The sequence below is a fragment of the Panulirus ornatus genome, chromosome 17, assembly GCF_036320965.1.
Source record: "Panulirus ornatus isolate Po-2019 chromosome 17, ASM3632096v1, whole genome shotgun sequence".
Lineage (NCBI taxonomy): Eukaryota > Metazoa > Arthropoda > Malacostraca > Decapoda > Palinuridae > Panulirus > Panulirus ornatus.
The window spans coordinates 29807983-29831122 of NC_092240.1; the positions used below are offsets into that span (position 1 = coordinate 29807983).

General features: G+C 40.1%; 1 protein-coding gene across 13 annotated transcripts in view; it reads right to left on the reverse strand.

Moving 5' to 3' along the window:
- LOC139754662 (transcription factor 12-like) overlaps window positions 1-23140 on the reverse strand; it is a 723853-nt gene that overhangs the window by 101329 nt on the left and 599384 nt on the right. For 9 of the 13 annotated variants that reach the window (XM_071672207.1, XM_071672206.1, XM_071672198.1 and 6 more), the window contains exons 4-7: window positions 18826-19014; window positions 17764-17931; window positions 16922-16978; window positions 16244-16472 (exon numbers count right to left, since the gene is read on the reverse strand). In XM_071672207.1, the coding sequence (XP_071528308.1) occupies window positions 16244-16472; window positions 16922-16978; window positions 17764-17931; window positions 18826-19014 (643 nt within the window). The remainder of the gene's footprint in view (window positions 1-16243; window positions 16473-16921; window positions 16979-17763; window positions 17932-18825; window positions 19015-23140) is intronic. The other 4 variants (XM_071672203.1, XM_071672202.1, XM_071672201.1 and 1 more) reach the window with 2 other exon arrangements.

The window sequence follows — 23140 nt, forward strand, 5'->3', positions numbered from 1 at the left end:
TACAGGTGATTCCTGGAAAGAGAAACAAATCCTACGAGATCAGATTAAATGACTTGAATCTTTTTGGCTTAGAAAAGAGAAGGTGTAGAAGTGACCAAATACAAGTATTCAGTATAATCAAAGGCTTTGATAATCTTGATCTCTCAAGTTACCCAAGACTTGATTCACCTCACTTCTCTTGTACTGTAGTAATGGATACTAGTTCATGGGCAAACAATTTACTTTGAATTAGGTGAAGTACTTTTTCTTCAACAGTATTGTTAACATACAGAAAGTATGGTTGAAAGCAGTACTATAGATATGTTTAATTAGGCTTGATAAATACTTTACTTCAAGTTCACAACTTTCATTATTTGCATTAATATAGTCGAAATGACAATTTACAAGTTATTCCCTTTGAATCATCTGTATGCCTTTGAACTTCTGCCATACCAGGCTTTGGCTTTCTAATATCTTCCATTATCACAAACAATCTTGAAAGGACCCAATGGTCTGTTGCTGTTTGAATTCCTTTGTATTCTAAAGACCACTAAAGAGAATTGTGATGAAAAAAATTTAAAAAACTATTCTTGACTGCATCACTGGAGATTAGGGACTAAAGCCAAAATTACATAAAATACTTATCAAAGCTTCAGACAAACAATCAAAATAAAATGCAGAACTTAACTAAATTATACAATGAACATTACTAAAACAATGAAGTAAACTACAATACAGTAGATCCAGACAGGGAAATTACAGCTACCATGACTGCCCCTATTCTTGAACTGACTCATCTCCTGACCTAGACTGCATATGTTAGCAGCTTTTTGTGTGTGACAAAACCCTGACATATGCCAAAATCTGCCAAAATTTACTAGAATAACACAGTGTATGCCATGAAACTGCTTAAGCTTTGTTTAAATAAATCAACAGAACAATACTAAATATGGAAACATTCAAAACCAAATTTTTTGCTTTGGTGCTTTCACTAGATCAGTCTCCCAAACACTGAAAAACACATCTCAAACAGCAAGTAATAATGTTACACACCATTTCACTCCTGTGAAACAAAATACATCATACAAAATTGTAAAACAACAATGAAACATGTGATATAAACCTTTAACCAGCAAGAAATAAACGCCCCAGCCTTATTCTCAATATGACTATTGCTAAGTGACAAAGACACACGGTTGATAGCGTTAGGATTGAACTACATTTATGCCTTTTTCCATGAATCCAGAGGGAATATGTACGAATACATATTTTTTTTATTAAAATGTTGCTGTCTCCCGTGTTAGCAAAGTAGCGCAAGGAAACAGACGAAAGAATGGCCCAACCCACCCACATACACATGCATATACATACACATCCACACATGCACATATACATACCAATACATTTCAATGTATATATATATATATATATATATATATATATATATATATATATATATATATATATATATATATATATTATCCCTGGGGATAGGGGAGAAAGAATACTTCCCACGTATTCCCTGCGTGTCGTAGAAGGCGACTAAAAGGGGAGGGAGCGGGGGGCTGGAAATCCTCCCCTCTCAATTTTTTTAATTTTCCAAAAGAAGGAACAGAGAAGGGGGCCAGGTGAGGATGTTCCCTCAGTGGCCCAGTTCTCTGTTCTTAACGCTACCTTGCTAACGCGGGAAATGGCGAATAGTTTAAAAAAAAAAAATATATATATATATATATATCTTTTTTCTTTCAAATTATTCGCCTTTTCCCGCGTTAGCGAGGTAGCGTTAAGAACCGAGAACTGGGCCTTTGAGGGAATATCCTCACCTGGCCCCCTTCTCCGTTCCTTCTTTTGGAAAATTACAAAAAAAAAATATATATATATATATATATATATATATATATATAACGTAACGTAAGGGTAAGAGAGATGTGTGGAAATAAAAAGAGCGTGGTTGAGAGAGCAGAAGAGGGTGTTTTGAAATGGTTTGGGCACATGGAGAGAATGAGTGAGGAAAGATTGACCAAGAGGATATATGTGTCGGAGGTGGAGGGAACGAGGAGAAGAGGGAGACCAAATTGGAGGTGGAAAGATGGAGTGAGAAAGATTTTGTGTGATCGGGGCCTGAACATGCAGGAGGGTGAAAGGAGGGCAAGGAATAGAGTGAATTGGAGCGATGTGGTATACAGGGGTTGACGTGCTGTCAGTGGATTGAATCAAGGCATGTGAAGCGTCTATGGTAAACCATGGAAAGCTGTGTAGGTATGTATATTTGCGTGTGTGGACGTGTGTATGTACATGTGTATGGGGGGGGGGTTGGGCCATTTCTTTCGTCTGTTTCCTTGCGCTACCTCGCAAACGCGGGAGACAGCGACAAAGTATAAAAAAAAAAAAAAAAAAATATATATATATATATATATATATATATATATATATATATATATATATATATATATATATATACACAGACATATACATATATACACATATACATAATTCATACTTGCTGCCTTTATTCATTCCTGTCGCCACACCACCACACATGAAATGACAAGCCCCTCCCCCCGCTTCTGTGCTAGGTAGCACTAGGAAAAGACAATAAAGGCCATATTCGTTCACATTCATTCTCTAGCTGTCATGCAATAAAGGCCATATTCGTTCACACTCATTCTCTAGCTGTCATGTATAATGCACCGAAACCACAGCTCCCTTTCCACATCCAGGCCCCATAAAACTTTCCATGGTTTACCCCAGATGCTTCACATGCCCTGGTCCACTCCATTGACAGCAGGTCGACCCCAGTGTACCAAATCATTCCAATTCACTCAATTCCTTGCACACCTTTCACCCTCCTGCATGTTCAGGCCCTGATCACACAAAATCTTTTTCACTCCTTCCTTCCACCTCCAATTTGGTATCCCACTTCTCATTTCCTCCATCTCTGACATATATGTACTCTTTGTCAATCTTTCCTCACTCATTCTCTCCATGTGAACAAACCATTTCAAAACACCCTCTTCTGCTCTCTCAACCACACTCTTTTTATTCACACATCTCTCTTACCCTTTCATTACTTGCTCAATCAAACCACCTCACACCACATATTGTCCTTAAAAATCTCATTTCCAACACACCCACCCTTCTCCACACAACTCTATCTATAGCCCACACCTCGCAACCACTGAACACTGTTGGAACCACTATTCCTTCAAACATACCCATTTTTGCTTTCCGAGATAATGTTCTCGCCTTCCACACATTTTTCAATGCTTCCAGAACTTTCACCCCATCCCCCACCCTGTGACTCACTTCTGCTTCCATGGTTCCATCCATTGCCAAATTCACTCCCAGATATCTAAAACACTTCACTTCCTCCAGTTTTTCTCCATTCAAACTTACATTCCAATTGACCTGTCCCCCAACCCTACTGTACCTAATTACCTTGCTCTTATTCACATTTACTCCCCATTAGCCCCCTTCACCGATGTTCCCATTTGTTCCCTTGTCTTATGCACTTTATCTACCTCCTTCCAAAACGTCTTTTTATTCTCTCTAAAATTTAATGATACTCTCTCACCTCAACTCTCATTTGCCCTCTTTTTTACCTCTTGCACCTTTCTCTTGACCTCCTGCCTCTTTCTTTTACACATCTCCCAGTTATTTGCACTATTTCCCTGCAAAAATTGTCCAAATGCCTCTCTCTTCTCTTTCACTAATAATCCTACTTCTTCATCCCACCACTCACTACCCTTTCTAATCTGCCTATCTCCCACACTTCTCATGTCACAAGCATCTTTTGCACAAGCCATTACTGCTTCCCTAAATACATCCCGTCCCTCCCCCACTCCCCTTACGTCCTTTGCTCTCATCTTTTTCCATTCTGCACCCAGTCTCTTCTGGTACTTCCTCACACAAGTCTCATTCCCATGCTCACTTACTCTCACCACTCTCTTCACCCTAACATTCTCTCTTCTCTTTCTGAAAACCTCTACAAATCTTCACCTTCGTCTCCACAAGATAATGATCAGACATCCCTCCACTTGCACCTCTCACCACATTAACATCCAAAAGTCTCTCTTTCACGCGCCTATCAATTAACACGTAATCCAATGACGCTCTCTGGCCATCTCCTACTCACATATGTATACTTATGTACATCCCTCTTTTTAAACCAGGTATTCCCAATCACCAGTCCTTTTTCAGCACACAAATCTACAAACTCTTCACAATTTTTAACACTGAACACCCCATGTACACCAATTATTCCCTCAACTGCCACATTACTCACCTTTGCATTCAAATCACCCATCACTATAACCCAGTCTCGTACATCAAAACTACTAACACACTCATTCAGCTGCTCCCAAAACACTTGCCTCTCATGACTTTTCTTCTCATGCCCAGGTGCATATGCACTAATAACCACCCATCTCTCTCCATTTACTTTCAGCTTTACCCATATCAATCTAGAGTTTACTTTCTTACACTCTATCACATACTCACACCACTCCTGTTTCAGGAGTAGTGTTACTCCTTCCCTTGCTCTTGTCTTCTCACCAACCCCTGACTTTACTCCAAAAACATTCCCAAACAACTCTTGCCCTTTACCCTTTAGCTTCGTTTCACTCAGAGCCAAAACATCCAGGTTCCATTCCTCAAACATACTACCTACCTCTCCATTTTTCTCATCTTGGTTACATCCACAGACATTTAGACACCCCAATCTGAGCCTTAGAGGAGGATGAGCACTCCCCACATGACTCCTTCTTCTGTTTCCCCTTTTAGAAGGTTAAAATACAAGGAGGGGAGGGTTTCTAGTCCTATGCTCCTGTCCCCTTTAGTCGCTTTCTATGACATGTGGTGAATACATGGGAAGTATTCCTTCTCCCCTATTCATAAGTGGTAGAGGATGTGTGAATCAGGTGTTTGCTTTGATGAATGTGTGAGAAATACTTAGAAAAACATGGATTTGTATGTAGCATTTATGGATCTGGAGAAGGCATATGATAAGAGTTGATAGAGATGCTCTGTGGAAGGTATTATGGATCTGGAGAAGACATATGATAAGAGGCGATAGAGATGCTCTCTGGAAGGCATAAAGAGTATATGGTGTGGGAGGCAAGTTATTAGAAGCAGTGAAAATCTTTATCGAGGATGTAAGGCATATGTGCGAGGGGAAGAGAGGAAAGTGATGCTTTCTTCTGGAAGGTCTTAAGAGTATATGGTGTGGGAGGTAGGTTGCTAGAAGCAGTGAAAAGTTTTTACCAAGGATGTAAGGCATATGTACGGGTAGGAAGAGAGGAGGGTGATTGGTTCCCAGCGAATGTTGGTGTATGGCAGGGGTGTGTGATGTCCCCATGGATGTTCAATTTGTTTATGGATGGGGTGGTTAGGGAGGTAAATGCAGGAGTTTTGGAGAAAGGGGCAAGAATGCAGCCTGTTATGGATGAAAGGGACTGGGAAATGAGTCAGTTGTTGCTCCCCAATGATACAGCTCTAGTGGCTGATTCAAGTGAGAAACTGCAGAAGTTGGTGACTGAGTGTGGAAAAGTGGGAAAGGATAAAGGGTGTGAAAGGATAAAGGGGGTGATTGTATTGTTGACTAGGTGGTAAGGTTATTTAATGTATGTATGATTCATGGGGAGGTGCCTGAGGATTGGCGGAATGCTTGCATCGTGCCATTGTACAAAGGCAAAGGGGACAAAGGTGAGTGCTCAAATTACAGAGGTATAAGTTTGTTGAGTATTCCTGGGAAATTATATGGGAGGGTATTGATTGAGAGGGTGAAGGCATGTACAGAGCATCAGATTGGTGAAGAGCAGTGTGGTTTCAGAAGTGGTAGAGGATGTGTGGATCAGGTGTTTCCTTTGAAGCATGTATGAGAAATACTTAGAAAAGTACATGGATTTGTATGTAGTATTAAGAATATATGGTGTGGGTGGCAAGTTGTTAGAAGCAGTGAAAAGTTTTTATCGAGGATGTAAGGCATGTGTACGTGTAGGAAGAGAGGAAAGTGATTGGTTCTCAGTGAATGTAGGTTTGCGGCAAGGGTGTGTGATGTCTCCATGGTTGTTTAACTTGTTTATGGATGGGGTTGTTAGGGAGGTGAATGCAAGAGTTTTGGAAAGAGGGGCAAAAATGAAGTCTGTTGTGGATGAGAGAGCTTGGGAAGTGAGTCAGTTGTTGTTCGCTGATGATACAGCGCTGGTGGCTGATTCATGTGAGAAACTGCAGAAGCTGGTGACTGAGTTTGGTAAAGTGTGAGAAAGAAGAAAGTTAAGAGTAAATGTGAATAAGAGCAAGGTTATTACGTACAGTAGGGTTGAGGGTCAAGTCAATTGGGAGGTAAGTTTGAATGGAGAAAAACTGGAGGAAGTAAAGTGTTTTAGATATCTGGGAGTGGATCTGGCAGCGGATGGAACCATGGAAGCGGAAGTGAATCATAGGGTGGGGGAGGGGGCGAAAATTCTGGGAGCCTTGAAGAATGTGTGGAAGTCGAGAACATTATCTCAGAAAGCAAAAATGGGTATGTTTGAAGGAATAGTGGTTCCAACAATGTTGTATGGTTGCGAGGCGTGGGCTATGGATAGAGTTGTGCGCAGGAGGGTGGATGTGCTGGAAATGAGATGTTTGAGGACAATGTGTGGTGTGAGGTGGTTTGATCGAGTAAGTAATGTAAGGGTAAGAGAGATGTGTGGAAATAAAAAGAGCGTGGTTGAGAGAGCAGAAGAGGGTGTTTTGAAATGGTTTGGGCACATGGAGAGAATGAGTGAGGAAAGATTGACAAAGAGGATATATGTGTTGGAGGTGGAGGGAACGAGAAGTGGGAGACCAAATTGGAGGTGGAAAGATGGAGTGAAAAAGATTTTGAGTGATCGGGGCCTGAACATGCAGGAGGGTGAAAGGCGGGCAAGGATTAGAGTGAATTGGATCGATGTGGTATACCGGGGTTGACGTGCTGTCAGTGGATTGAATCAGGGCATGTGAAGCATCTGGGGTAAACCATGGAAAGCTGTGTGGGGCCTGGATGAGGAAAGGGAGCTGTGGTTTCGGGCATTATTGCATGACAGCTAGAGACTGAGTGTGAACGAATGAGGCCTTTGTTGTCTTTTCCTATTGCTACCCTGCACACATGAGGGGGGAGGGGGATGGTATTCCATGTGTGGCGAGGTGGCGATGGGAATGAATAAAGGCAGACAGTGTGAATTGTGTGCATGGGCATATATGTATGTGTCTGTGTGTGTATATATATATGTGTACATTGAGATGTATAGGTATGTATATTTGATGCGTGTGTGTATATACATGTGTATGGGGGTGGGTTGGGCCATTTCTTTCGTCTGTTCCCTTGCGCTACCTTGCAAACGCAGGAGACAGCGACAAAGCAAAATAAAATAAATAAATAATATTTATGGATCTGGAGAAGGCATATGATAGAGTTGATAGAGATGCTCTGTGGAAGGTATTAAGAGTATATGGTGTGGGAGGCAAGTTGTTAGAAGCAGTGAAAAGTTTTTATCGAGGATGTAAGGCATGTGTATGTGTAGGAAGAGAGGAAAGTGATTGGTTCTCAGTGAATGTAGGTTTGCGGCAGGGGTGTGTGATGTCTCCATGGTTGTTTAATTTGTTTATGGATGGGGTTGTTAGGGAGGTGAATGCAAGAGTTTTGGAAAGAGGGGCAAGTATGCAGTCTGTTGTGGATGAGAGAGCTTGGGAAGTGAGTTAGTTGTTGCTCGCTGATGATACAGCGCTGGTGGCTGATTCATTTGAGAAACTGCAGAAGCTGGTGACTGAGTTTGGTAAAGTGTGTGAAAGAAGAAAGTTGAGAGTAAATGTGAATAAGAGCAAGGTTATTAGGTGCAGTAGGGTTGAGGGTCAAGCCAATTGGGAGGTAAGTTTGAATGGAGAAAAACTGGAGGAAGTGAAGTGTTTTAGATATCTGGGAGTTGATTTGGCAGCGGATGGAATCATGGAAGCGGAAGTGAATAATTCACTTCCTTCCAAAACATCTTTTTATCCTCCCTAAAATTTAATGATACTCTCTCACCCCAACTCTCATTTGTTCTCTTTTTCACCTCTTGCCCCTTTCTCTTGATCTGCCTCTTTTTTTTTTACACATCTCCCAGTCATTTGCATTATTTCCCTGCAAAAATCATCTGAATGCCTCTCTCTTCTCTTTCACTAATAATCTTACTTCTTCATCCCACCACTCACTACCTTTTCTAATCTGCCCACCTCCCACACTTCTCATGCCACATGCTTCCATAAATACATCCCATTCCTCCCCCACTCCCCTGACATCCTTTGTTCTCACTTTTTTCCATTCTGTACTCAGTCCCTTCTGGTATTTCCTCACACAAGTCTCCTTCCCAAGCTCACTTACTCTTACTCTCTTCACCGCAACATTCTCTCTTCTTTTCTGAAAACCTCTACAAATCTTCATCTTCACCTCCACAAGATAATAATCAGACATCCCTCCAGTTGCACCTCTCAGCACATTAACATCCAAAAGTCTCTCTTTCGCACACCTATCAATTAACACATAATCCAATAATGCTCTCTGGCCATCTCTCCTACTTACATATGTATACTTATGTATATCTCTCTTTTTAAACCAGGTATTTCCAATCACCAATCCTTCTCCAGCACATAAATCTACAAGCTCTTCACCATTTCCATTTATAACACTGAACACCCCATGTACACCAATCATTCCCTCAAGTGCCACATCACTCACCTTTGCATTCAAATCACCCATCACTATAACCCAGTCTCGTGCATCAAAACTACTAACACACTCACTCAGCTGCTCCCAAAACACTTGCCTCTCATGATCTTTCTTCTCATGCCCAGGTGCATATGCATGAATAATCACCCATCTCTCTCCATCCACTTTCAGTTTTATCCATATCAATCTAGGGTTTACTTTCTTACACTCTATCACATACTCCCACCACTCCTGTTTCAGGAGTAGTGCTACTCATTCCCTTGCTCTCGTCATCTCACTAACCCCTGACTTTACTCCCAAGACATCCCCAAACCACTCTTCCCCTTTACCCTTGAGCTCTGTTTCACTCAGAGCCAAAACATTCAGGCTCCTCTCCTCCAACATACTACCTATCTCTCCGTTTTTCTCTTCTTGGTTACATCCACACACATATAGACACCCCAATCCGAGCCTTCGAGGAGGATGAGCACTACCCCGAGTGACTCCTTCTGTTTCCCCCCCTTTTTTTTTTTTTATTATACTTTGTCGCTGTCTCCCGCGTTTGCGAGGTAGCGCAAGGAAACAGACGAAAAGAAATGGCCCAACCCCCCCCCCATACACATGTATATACATACGTCCACACACGCAAATATACATACCTACACAACTTTCCATGGTTTACCCCAGACGCTTCACATGCCTTGATTCAATCCACTGACAGCACGTCAACCCCGGTATACCACATCGCTCCAATTCACTCTATTCCTTGCCCTCCTTTCACCCTCCTGCATGTTCAGGCCCCGATCACACAAAATCTTTTTCACTCCATCTTTCCACCTCCAATTTGGTCTCCCACTTCTCCTCGTTCCCTCCACCTCCGACACATATATCCTCTTGGTCAATCTTTCCTCACTCATTCTCTCCATGTGCCCAAACCACTTCAAAACACCCTCTTCTGCTCTCTCAACCACGCTCTTTTTATTTCCACACATCTCTCTTACCCTTACGTTACTCACTCGATCAAACCACCTCACACCACACATTGTCCTCAAACATCTCATTTCCAGCAAATCCATCCTCCTGCGCACAACTCTATCCATAGCCCACGCCTCGCAACCATACAACATTGTTGGAACCACTATTCCCTCAAACATACCCATTTTTGCTTTCCGAGACAATGTTCTCGACTTCCACACATTCTTCAAGGCCCCCAGAATTTTCGCCCCCTCCCCCACCCTATGATCCACTTCCGCTTCCATGGTTCCATCCGCTGCCAGATCCACTCCTAGATATCTAAAACACTTCACTTCCTCCAGTTTTTCTCCATTCAAACTCACCTCCCAATTGACTTGACCCTCAACCCTACTGTACCTAATAACCTTGCTCTTATTCACATTTACTCTTAACTTTCTTCTTCCACACACTTTACCAAACTCAGTCACCAGCTTCTGCAGTTTCTCACATGAATCAGCCACCAGCGCTGTATCATCAGCGAACAACAACTGACTCACTTCCCAAGCTCTCTCATCCCCAACAGCCTTTATACTTGCCCCTCTTTCCAAAACTCTTGCATTTACCTCCCTAACAACCCCATCCATAAACAAATTAAACAACCATGGAGACATCACACACCCCTGCCGCAAACCTACATTCACTGAGAACCAATCACTTTCCTCTCTTCCTACACGTACACATGCCTTACATCCTCGATAAAAACTTTTCACTGCTTCTAACAACTTTCCTCCCACACCATATATTCTTAATACCTTCCACAGAGCATCTCTATCAACTCTATCATATGCCTTCTCCAGATCCATAAATGCTACATACAAATCCATTTGCTTTTCTAAGTATTTCTCACATACATTCTTCAAAGCAAACACCTGATCCACACATCCTCTACCACTTCTGAAACCACACTGCTCTTCCCCAATCTGATGCTCTGTACATGCATTCACCCTCTCAATCAATACCCTCCCATATAATTTACCAGGAATACTCAACAAACTTATACCTCTGTAATTTGAGCACTCTCTTATCCCCTTTGCCTTTGTACAATGGCACTATGCACGCATTCCGCCAATCCTCAGGCACCTCACCATGAGTCATACATACATTAAATAACCTTACCAACCAGTCAACAATACAGTCACCCCCTTTTTTAATAAATTCCACTGCAATACCATCCAAACCTGCTGCCTTGCCTTCTTTTATCTTCCGCAAAGCTTTCACTACCTCTTCTCTGTTTACCAAATCATCCTCCCCAACCCTCTCACTTTGCACACCACCTCGACCAAAACACCCTATATCTGCCACTCTATCATCAAACACATTCAACAAACCTTCAAAATACTCACTCCATCTCCTTCTCACATCACCACTACTTGTTATCACCTCCCCATTTGCGCCCTTCACTGAAGTTCCCATTTGCTCCCTTGTCTTACGCACTTTATTTACCTCCTTCCAGAACATCTTTTTATTCTCCCTAAAATTTAATGATACTCTCTCAACCCAACTCTCATTTGCCCTTTTTTTCACCTCTTGCACCTTTCTCTTGACCTCCTGTCTCTTTCTTTTATACATCTCCCACTCAATTGCATTTTTTCCCTGCAAAAATCGTCCAAATGCCTCTCTCTTCTCTTTCACTAATACTCTTACTTCTTCATCCCACCACTCACTACCCTTTCTAATCAACCCACCTCCTACTCTTCTCATGCCACAAGTATCTTTTGCGCAATCCATCACTGATTCCCTAAATACATCCCATTCCTCCCCCACTCCCCTTACTTACTTCCCCTTTTAGAAACTTAAAATACAAGGAGGGGAGGGTTTCTAGCCACCCACTCCCGTCCCCTTTAGTCGCCTTCTACAGCACGTGAGGTATGTATGGGAAGTATTCTTTCTCCCTATCCCCAGGGATAGCGGAGAAAGAATATTAATTTTCCTATTTCATGATAGACCTTAGGAACCTTTCTTTTTCTGATGATGTTCATTTTGGGGGTTGCAAGTTGAAAATCTATGAATGCACTTTAATTAAGTTGCTAGTAGTATGGAATGCTACACACATGTGCTTGATTCAGCATAAATGAAGGTATGAGGCTGGCTGACATGACACATAATGCCAAGATACCTTAAACGTACATGACATGTCCCTCATTATGCAGGACCCAGAGTGGGAGTCTTGTTTTACTCATGGTAGAGGAGCAGTATATCAAAGGACATATAGCATGAGTAAACAGTGTTCCACCAGGTTGTGTTTTATGTTATACTGAAAATTATGCTTCAGTACAGGGTGATCTAACTATGGAGCTGCATGCTGTATGTGGCTGGTGAGTTAATTTTCGTGGCAGATGAATACTCACAAAACAAGTCATATCTATAATACATATCAAGGAACTGACTTCTTGTAGATGTGCTCATGGGCTACAAAAAATTAACCCACCAGCCACATGAGGCCAGTGGTTGGACCCCCTTGAACTAGTGCATAATTTTCAATATAAATTGCTATAAAACTCAACCTGGTGTAACACTGTTCATGTATGCTATCCTTTAACTTACACTGCTCTTCTAAGGCATATGAGGTACTCCGGGAGCACTGACAGCAATATGACATGAGATGTGTTGTACTTCTGAAAATGTCTTTATCACAAAACAAATATGACTAGTTTTTCATCACTAATATCTATCTATAACTTTCTAACAATTAGTGTTACAATTAGTGTTACATTAGCATAAGGAAGTGATTTTGTACAGACTTCCCTGGCATTTCCACATAGACTGACCAATGTAATTTCAATACATTGGCAGAAGCATTTGGTAACAAGGTGTGGTATGCCACTACAAGCACTATTTGCTGTGTATCTTGCCCTGGGGGAACGTTTATACCCCAACCACAGAGAACAGAAAGAATATTGGGGCTTTCACATCCTGTCTCAAGAGAATGGGTCAAAGGGAAATGCTGCCTTCTACACTTCTGAAAGAGTCTCTTATTTTTTCACTTTTCACATCACATTGATTCATCATGTGAGACCAACATTTCCATCTATATCAACTCCAGAAACAAAATGCTTCCATCACAATGAACCACAAGTTATTTCTCAATAATTTCTTTCTGATATATCCCTAGCTTTTTTCAATTTTCTCACCACATCCATCCATCATATTCCAGCAAGGAAGAAATAGTAGTCATGACAGCAATAATACCTTGAAACATACCAAGAAGATATGTAACAAAAATTCACTAGAATCCTGCAAGAAAAATGGAAAGATTATATGACATAAGTGCTAACACCACACAAAATTAGAAATCTCAGTGGGACCAGCACAAAAATATAAAAAACAAGCCTTTATAATGGCTAAAAAGGAGCCCAGGATAGAGTGAGGAAGTGAGCTGATGTGGGTAAAAATAAACATGGAATGTGAGAGCGGGGTGATCATTACTGCTTACGCACCTGGCCATGAAAAGAAAGATCATAAAACAAGAGTTCTGGGACCAGCAGAGTGAATGTATCAGCAGTTTTGATGGAAGAGACAGTATTAGTGATGGTTGATTTAATTGTGAAGGTGAATAATAAGGCAGATGAGGGCATAATTATGGCACATCTGGTATTCTAGTATGATGAACGGAAATGGTGTACATACTGTTACTACTACAGAGACTACTGGGTGTGAATGTGTTGAAATGGGCAACTGGAAGGACATCTGATAATTTTCTGGTGGAGGTGTGGTGAAGAGTTGTACAAGATTTTGGGGAAAGATGAATGAATATGTGTGAGAAAGAGTGATGAAAGTAAGTGGGCTTGGAAAAGACTTGTGTGAAGAAATACCATGAGAGATTGAGTGTAGACTGGTAAAAGGCGAGATTAAATAAAGCTAAAGGAATGGAAAGTATTTATGGAAGCAGTGTTGGCATGTACAAGAAAAGTGTGTGGCATGCAAGGTGAATGGTAGGCAGGTGAGAAACGGTAGTGAATGATGGAATGACAAAGCAAGATTGCTAATGAAACAGAAACGAGAGGTATATGGGCAGCACTTATAGCAAAGGAGTGCAAATGACTGGAAGACTGTATATGAGAAAGTGGCAGGAGATTTAGAAGAAGGTGTTTGTGTTGAAAAAAAAAAAAAAAAAGGGCAAACGAATTGAGGTAAGGATCAGTAACCTTCAAGCAGAATAAGATGTGTTGGAAGGGGGGTTGATAGCATGAGAAAAACAAGAACAAATGGGAACTTCAATGAAAAGGGCAAATGGGGAAGTGGTTACAGGTAGTGATGAGGTGAGTACATGAAGTGAGTATTTTGAGGGATTGTTGAATGTGCTTGATGATAAGGTGGCAGATGTGGGGTGTCAGAGAGGTATGAAAAGTGAAAGAGACACGGAAAGTGGTTTGGTGAAGAGAGAAGAGGTAGTGAAAGCCTTGCATACAATAAAATGTGGCAAGGCAGAAGGAGTGGATGGTATTGCAGTTAAATTTCTTTAGAAAGTAAGTAACTATGTTGTTGGTTGGTTAATTAGGATTTCCAATGTCAGCATGGATCATGGTAGAGTGCCTGAGGATTGATGGAATGCATGAATAGTGCCACTGTATAAAGGCAAGGGGAAGAGAGGTGAGTGTTCAAAGAAAAAAAAGAGGCATTCGTTATTGACTGTACCTGTTAAGTTGTATGGGAGTGTGGTGACTGAGAGGGCAAAGGTATGCACAGAGCATTAGAATGAGGAGGAACAATGTGGTTCTGGAAGTGTTAGAGGATTTGTGGGTCAGGTGTTTGCCTTGAAGAATGTGTGTGAGAATTATTTAGAGAAACAAAAGGATCTGTATGTGACATCTAAGGATCTGGAGAAAGTATACGAAATGTAGGATAGAGATGCCTTGTAGGAAGTCTTATGAATATATGGTGGAGAAGGAAAACTTCTAGAAGCTAGAAGCAGAGAAGTTTTAAGGTGTGTGTATGAGTAAAAAGAGAAGAAAGATAGATTGGTTTCGAGTGAAGGTTAGTCTGAGCAGGAGTGTCTAATGTCACATGGCTGTTTAATTTGTTTATGGATGGGTGGTGGGATAGGTAAATGCAAGAGTCTTGATTATAGGATCCATGAAGTGAGTCAATTGTTGTTTGCTGATGACATAGCACTGGTGGCAGGCTCAAGTGAGAAACTGCAGAAGTTTGTGACAGAGTCTGGAAGTGTGTGAGAAAGGAGGAAGTTGAGAGTAAATGTCAATAAAAGCAAGGTTATTAGGTTTAGCAAGACAGAGGAAAGGTTAGTTGGGGTGCAAGTTTGACCAGAGAAAATGTGGAGGAAGTGAAATCTTTTAGATATCTAGGAGTGGGCACTGCAGCAAATAGAACCATGGAAGCGGAGGCTAGTCATATGGTGGGTGATGAGATGAAGACTCCAGAAGCATTGAAGAATGTGTGTAGAGAGAGGTCACTATCTGGGAGGGCAAAAATGGGTTTGTTTGAAGGTATAATAGTCCACATGATGTTGTATGGATGAGGATGTGCATATGGTGGATGTGTTGGAAATTAAATGTTTGAGATTAATATGTGGTGTTACATGGTTTTCTCGAATAAGTAATAACAGGGTAAGAGAGGTGAGGTCATAAAATGAGCATGGTTGAGAAAGCAGAAGAGGGTGTGCTGAAATGGTTTGGATGCATGGAAAGAATGAATGAACAGAGGTTGGCAAAGAGGATATAAGTGTTAAAAGTGAAGGGGACAAGGAGAAGGAAAAGACCAAATTGCAAGATGGAAGGATGAAGTGATAAGGATTTTGAGTGTTTAGGCCTGATCATGCAGGAGGGTGAAGGTTGTGCACAGGACAGAGTGAAATGGAACGATGTTTTACACAGGGGTCAACATGTTGGCAATGGACTGAACTAAGGTATGTAAAGTGTTGGGGAGAAACCATGGAAAGGTCTGTAATGTTTGGTTAGCTAGTCAGGGGATAAGGTTTGTGTGCACTGCAAATGATAGTTAGTGAATGGATGGGAACAAATGCAGCCTTTTTACATCTGTTCCTGAAACTACCTCCCTAAAATGGGAAAACGTGAACAAATGCATATTCAAAAAATTTCTCCATCTTAATTCATCAAGGAAAAAGCAGTATAATTATGATAGCAATAATACCTTGGAACAAATCAAAAAGATATGAAACAAAATTCACAAGAATCTTGCATAAAGGATGGAAGAATGATATGATATAATGTATAGCCAAACGAAATAAGAAATTTGAGTGGTCAAAAAACATCTATAAGGAGCCTTGTTAGATGACTTAAAAGTTCTATATAAGCCTAAGACTGACATTTGTACAATGTGCAAGGAAGCAGAGAAAATAAGTATTGTTCATCAAGCAAAATATGCTGTGAGTGCTATACACAGCCCTCCCTTCACTGCAGGTACTCCTCATCTTAAAATGTGAAGATATTTATCTTCTTCACCAAGAATAAACTGACTACAATCCAGCACAACAGCATATTAAGCAAAAGAGAAGGAATGTAAATAACATAAACAAAGATTCATCCCTAGCCCAACCTCTATCCTAATCCTGAGACGAAAACATCCTACCTGGTACCCCAAGACTTTTAAGATCTTGTGAGTGGGACCCCAAGGTTGTGAAGGTGGAATTGGGTGGAGCACCCAAGTGTGAATCCAGGGCTGAGGGATACGGTGGGATTGAGCCCCCATGTGAAGAGGGTCCTAAGTGTGGACCAGCACCAGCTATGCCTCCCGTGGTTTCTGCATGGCGCTGTAGTACATTAACAGCGTCTTCCAATCTTTGATCTATCCTTGATCCCTGAGATGGAAATGAAAATTTTACACACATTTTGATGATAAATCATGTGAATAAAAAATGCAGAAAACAGTGAACAAGTATGAATGAAAAAATCTGAGGAAACCTGATTCTTTTTATGATTCATAACACAACATGTTGAAGATATTTGAACTAAAATAACCAATATCATGTTTCTACAGATGACGAAAAACATGTTTCTGAAAAAGCAGTAAAGTGAATTTGTAAATAAAAAGAAAAAGAACCTGAATGGAGATCTGCATTCAAGAAACAGGATTTTAAAAAGACTATTGTATAACAAGTAGGACTCAGTAAACTATCATAATCTCTTAAAATATAATTTCACTGTATAACATGAGCCAAAAACAAGAAACAAGAACAGAACAAAGCCATTCCTGCTTCTAATATGCTGTTTCACACAAACCAAAGCAGAAGTGAGGGTGCATCTTTACCTCAATATCTCGAAAGTAGTCGATTGCAGACTCTAAGTTGTCCTCTGCCATACGTGGCTACAGTGCAACAAAGAAGAAAAGAAGAAAAAAATGTATAATAACCATGCAAACTTAAGTGAAAAAGTGAACTAGTACATGCAAAATGTGGTGCAGACTTTATATACTGATCAAAATTCTTCATGCTATGTCAGTAGACAAGACAACATGCATTGTTGTCACAGACAGGTGAAAAAATGAAGATACTGTATAAAACTACAAATCTTATGCAATATGCTACTTTTTCCCATTCCAAAGATTCTACGTAATTTGAATGTGATGCAGTGCATGAGTCACACAAAAATTTTTTTGAAGCAACAGGGACATACAGAAACTGAAATCAAAACTAATTCAGTGCATCTACTATCCTATTACTTCTTATGCCAGAATGATAAAATTTACACTGTGATAAAATTCAAGCCTTGTCGAGAGTAGCAAGGAAAACACAAAAACATCCTGCATTAACATTTCCCAGCTAACAGCTACATAAAAAATCCAAAATTCAGGAAATGTAAGGACAATACTCTTTGGTTCACTGCCACGCAGCAAATATCTGGAGAACAGGTTTGTGCCTCAAGGACTAAGAAGGCTACAGTCATGCAAGATATAACTAGTCAACAGTGGAGATGCTGGCAAGCTAAGTGCTGGTGTTGCAAGGGATGCTATTACTGGACACACTGGTAATGCAGTGTAACAGTGTGTTCCTTACTCATTAGTTTCTGATAAATTTTTCAGGTGTGCATAAGATCTTCTCTTGCCATGTTTTTAAACTGTTGCCAAAAGACATAGTAAAAGTGAAGGCTTACCATAGGGAGGGATTGGTCATAATGAGGTGAGGTGGGAGTGTGGGGCTGTGGCCACTGTTGGGGAGCCCCACTAGTTGCCCCAGAGGTTAAAGGGGGCGGGGATGTGGCGGATACTGGGGTGCCAGGATTACTGCTGTAGCTGCTCGACGTCTGCTCTCCGGGATAAATCTGATGGACATAACAACCCACCATGAACAACAAACTACAGTTCCACTAAATCAACACAATGTTTCCATTTTCTTATGTTTATAAAACTTAATACCATATATAATGAAGAAGCTATCGGCATTTGCAGACAAAACTCATTCAGAGAAGCCATCTTTCAAAATGAAGTATAGAGATAAAATTTACTATTTCAGGTGCAGAACAATGTTCACAATAAACAGCTATCAAATTACAGGTTAAACACAGATGACCCTTAGAAACAAGCAAACATACTGTACTGCAACTGAATGAGTTTCTTTCGCATTATACACAGTGCTACTAATTTATCGCAATTCAACTAAAGCTATTCTGCCTAAATTTTGCATTCGAGCATTCAAAAATACTGCACTTTGTCTACAACTATTTCACCATAAATTAGAAGCACAGTTATGCTTTGTCTTCCTTACTTGATCCTTTTATTTCTCAACAGAAGCACTACAGACTGAAAAACAAATGACCTTTACCAAACACTGGGTATATTTTGCCAGTTCTACTGTATGCTTACAAATTTATTTGCTTAAAATATTTTTTCAGAGAATAACTTTCCTAACTGCACATTACATCATATTGGTTTAACCCAAAATATCCCATGTGCTGTGTTATAGTATCTAAGATTTCACATCCACACAAAATTTTTTATTTAATCTACAGGAATGGGAAATAAAGAACAAAAGTGGTTTTATCATACTAAACTTACTTGGTAAAATGTCATCTGGCGGTACCCAAGTGTTTCATAACATATTTTGTATTTTGCATGCAATTCTGCTATAGTGCGAATGTGCATGAGCACTGTCAAGTAAAGGGTGTAGCAAAAGTAGCAGCATTAATGCAAAACTTAAAGTAAGCCTGAGTACTCACTGAAGTTAACGCTTTGCCGAGTGTGTCGCCTGTGTTGCCTGTGGCTGTGGCCTGGGTGTGATTAGGCACAGGAGAATGTGTGTACAGAGGCGAGGAAGTGGCTACCGATCCCCCACCAGTAGTGCTGCTCGCACCAGGCCCACGGAATGATGACATGGGTGGCAAGCCTGATGCCATGTTATCATAACTCTGTGTAAGAATACTCTTTATATTATGTATTTCAAATGTTTTCAAATATAGGAAGCAAACTTAGTGCCATATCATACATATGCATAAGAGAACTGTACTAATAATGACATTAAGTATCACTGTACTATCATCTTAACTTATTATCATTATCTAACCCTAGGACCCCTTTCTTTGAAGGGGTTCCTGCAGCTTCAAGGTTGTGCTACTTCCATTAGCAAAGAAATGATGGATACCTTTCATCAACAGCTGATGGTACAGCCTTGGTGAAAAAGACTTTTCATCTGTGGCAAAACCATGAGCAGGTGGAGTCTGGTAACTGCCAAATATTCTCATATTACTATAATCAAATTTCATCCTTTACATCAAGTAACTTTCTAATGAATAGAAATTAATCTAGAATCTATAGTGCTACTTTTACTTTCATTATTACAAATTCAACTTCTACATCTGTATTAATCATAAATATTAGAAATTTTCATATTTCAGCTTTAAAAAAGAGCTATGAGGTTATAAGGAACCAAAAGCTTGCATTATCTAAAATAACACATCACGTCTATTCATAAAGACATAAGAAGGTAGTGAGTTCTAAAACTCAGCAGTAAGGGAAACAAACATCACACCACATTACACTCTAGCTGCAAAAGGTCTTATAGTATTGTAATCAAGAGATGCAATAACTTGTCAACTTCTTGGGACCACAAACCATAGTAATATCTATAAAAGAGAACGACTGGTACATCATTAAGTGAAGTCAGACTGGAAGAGCTTATGTCAAGTTAAAGAAGCCATAAAAAAGATAACAGTATTCCAGAAAGATGAAGTCTTTGTATATTTACTGTAACAACTTGGAGATAAAACTTTGGCATCGAAAACAGAATACCAAACCTTATTTTCTAATGGTAGACTACACTATCTGCGTAATGTGAGGTATCCAAGACATGTCAGATGTTATAATGATAACATACACAGTTTACTGTACTCAGCAGTGGAAAAACAGAAACATCTAAGGAGATAATGTCGAGTCTTTGAAAAACAAAAAATAAGAATTCAGTCTTGGGAATATGGGTGTAAGGCACACACATTTAACAAAATGTGGAGAAGAGGATGAATGTGTTGGAAATGTAATGTGAGAAGACAATATGTTTTACGTTTTGTTTTTTAATCAATTGGACATATGGGAATGATAAGTGAGGAGAGGACGACTAAGAGCGTATACATGTCAGATGTAAATGGACCAAAGAAAAAGGGGAAACTAAAGAGAAGGTGGAAGGATGGAGTGAGAGATGCACTGAGGTTTAGGGGCCTGGACATGCAGGAGGGTGTGAGGCATGCAAGGGATAGAGCAAACTGAAGTAATGTAGTATACAGGGGATGATGTGATGTCAATGGACTGAACCAGGGTATATGAAGTGGTCAAGGGAAACCAGAGAAGAGGTTAGTGGGATATGGATGAAGATAGGGGGCTTTGGTTTTCTTGTATTATACATGAGAGCTACAGAGAGGATGTGAGTGAATGAAACCATTTCTTTGTTTTTTCCTGGTGATACGTTGCTTGTGCAGGAAACAATGAACATGTATGATATAAAAAATAAAATAAAATTGGTAAAACTGAAAATGTATTACCAAGGATGGGAGGTATTATAAGTTCTTAGTAAGTATATAAGCAGTTTGGATGAGAGGTGCTAACTATGAGAGATGGGTGATTTGAATGTGAGAATGTAGCAGTTGAGGGTATACCTGGGGGTAAGGGGTATCTGGTGTTGTGAAATAGAATGGTGAACTGCTTGTGGAGCTATGTTCTGAAATAGGATTGCGGACTGAGAATACCTGGTTTAAAAAGAGGGTGTAGGAAAGATGGAAAGAGATCATCACTGGTTGATGTACTAAGTGTCAGGCACATTAAAGAAAAGACTCATATGTGAATGTCTTAAGAGGGGCAGCAGATGGCATTTCCAGTCATTACTTGGTGGAGTTGATTAAACAAGGCATTCGGTTCTTGTTCTGTTCTTATGCTATATTTGTGTTGCTGAAGTCTAACAGAAAGATCCTTACCAGTCAGCCCAACATAAAACATATCACAATTTCTACATGGCACTCTATAAACACAGCCTGCAGAAATTTCTGGTGAATTCTTGATTAAGATATTCTTTATAATATTGTTGTTGCTGAAGGCAACATTTACATTTAAGGATTTAAGCAACATGGGAAGTAATATAAAATCATTACTAAAAGGGAGAACTAAAAGGTTCTTGGTGTCAGGGGGAGATTTAGGTGCAATTCTATAAGATGATTTCTTAGCCAACTTAAGGGATTTATCAATGACAGATCTAGGATACTTTAACTTGGATCCTATTGAATATATCTTCTCAAACTTATCATCAATAAACCCTGGATTGCAAATACGTGATGTCCTAAGAAACATAGACTAGAATGATGATAATCTAACTCTGTCATGTTGAGCTGAATAATAATGGATATATGCTAAACTTAAACATGTTTCCATCCCTATGGATCATGCACTCTAAAAATGGTAACATAACATATTTTCAATTTCTACAGTAAAGTTGATGGAAGGTACTAAATTGTTAAGTAGAGAGAGAAATGTTTGTAAATTTTCATTTGTTGGCCAAACACAATCATCATCATCTACACAAACCAAATTGCATCAAAGGGTAAAATGTTCTGAAGTAACTTTGTCTCAAAGACTTCCATGTAAAGAGTACTTAATACAAGTGAAAGAGGGTTACCCACTGCCTTACCAGATTTCTGAGCATACCATTCTCCATCAAACTGCTTTATCATCAGCGAACAACATCTGACTCGCTTCCAGGACCCTCTCATCCCCAACAGACTGCATACTTGACCCTCTCCCCAAAACTCTTGCATTTACCTCCCTAACCACGCCATCCATAAACAAATCAAACAACCATGGGCTCATCACACACCCCTGCCACAGATGGACCTTCATTCAGAGCCAATCACTCTCCTCTCTTCCTACTTGTACACATGCCTTACATTCTTAATAAAAACTTTTCACTGCTTCCAGCAGGTTTACCTCCCACACCATATACTCTAAGACCTTCCACAAAGCATCTCTATCAACCGTGTCATCTTCTCCAAATCCATAAATTTTATCAATTCAATAAAAACTGACTTTGAAACAGGTAAAGGAACATTATTCAATACATCAACTGAATATTCTAAAAGAGGTCATATTGCTGGACTTGAACACACCCGACCTTCATGTGGGTTGTCACTCGTTTACCAAATGGTGTCCTAGCTACATCTCTTCCTTGTATATCAAATGACTGTTATAATTCTTTCTTGTATCTCCCCAGATAAGTGTACTAGGGAACTTATTGTGTGTCATTTCCCTGTGGATTCCAGGGAAAATTATCAAGTTGCTAAGCACCTTTAGCACCTTAAAACCAGTCTCTCAACCACACTCACAGATCTTCCAATGAAACTATACAAGGAATTCTCCCATGTATTAGCTATACAGCTAATAGCCATAATTAATGCTTCAGTCAAACGATCTAAATGCCCCCACAGCTTGGAAGGCAGCATGTTTTACTTCACTACCCAAATCCACCGACCCAGAGTCTCTTGATAGCTTAAAACCTGTTGTAATCACTCTAATCCCCGGGTGTTGGTTGATAAGGCTGCTGAAAGCCACAACCCTCAGGCCCATATAGCCCAAACAGCTTGGTTGGTCTGGTACACTTTGTAGGTATTTATCCAGTGTACTCTTGAACTTCTCTATGCATTTCCATTGCTGCTTCTGATGGTAGATGGCAAGGTGATGAAGGGCTGTGAGCCCCAGATGTTTAAGATGTTCTTTCTCTTCGCACATATGGCACCTCTGGATTTCAGAGGTGCTATTTAACAAAGACTTCTGAGTCTGTTATGACAGATGGACCTAATCTTTGAATGTAGGTTGGGAACCACACCTAGGATTTTCGAAGTATAGATTTATTCTTTTACCTTGGAGGCTCCAGTCACAGTAAAAAATTCCACATCAGAGTCGGGCCTTTATTAAAATACAGAGAGAATTATGAAAGGAAAAAAGAAGAGAAAAGGGGAAGTACTTACAAATCTTGGACATGACAATACATCTCTTCCATTA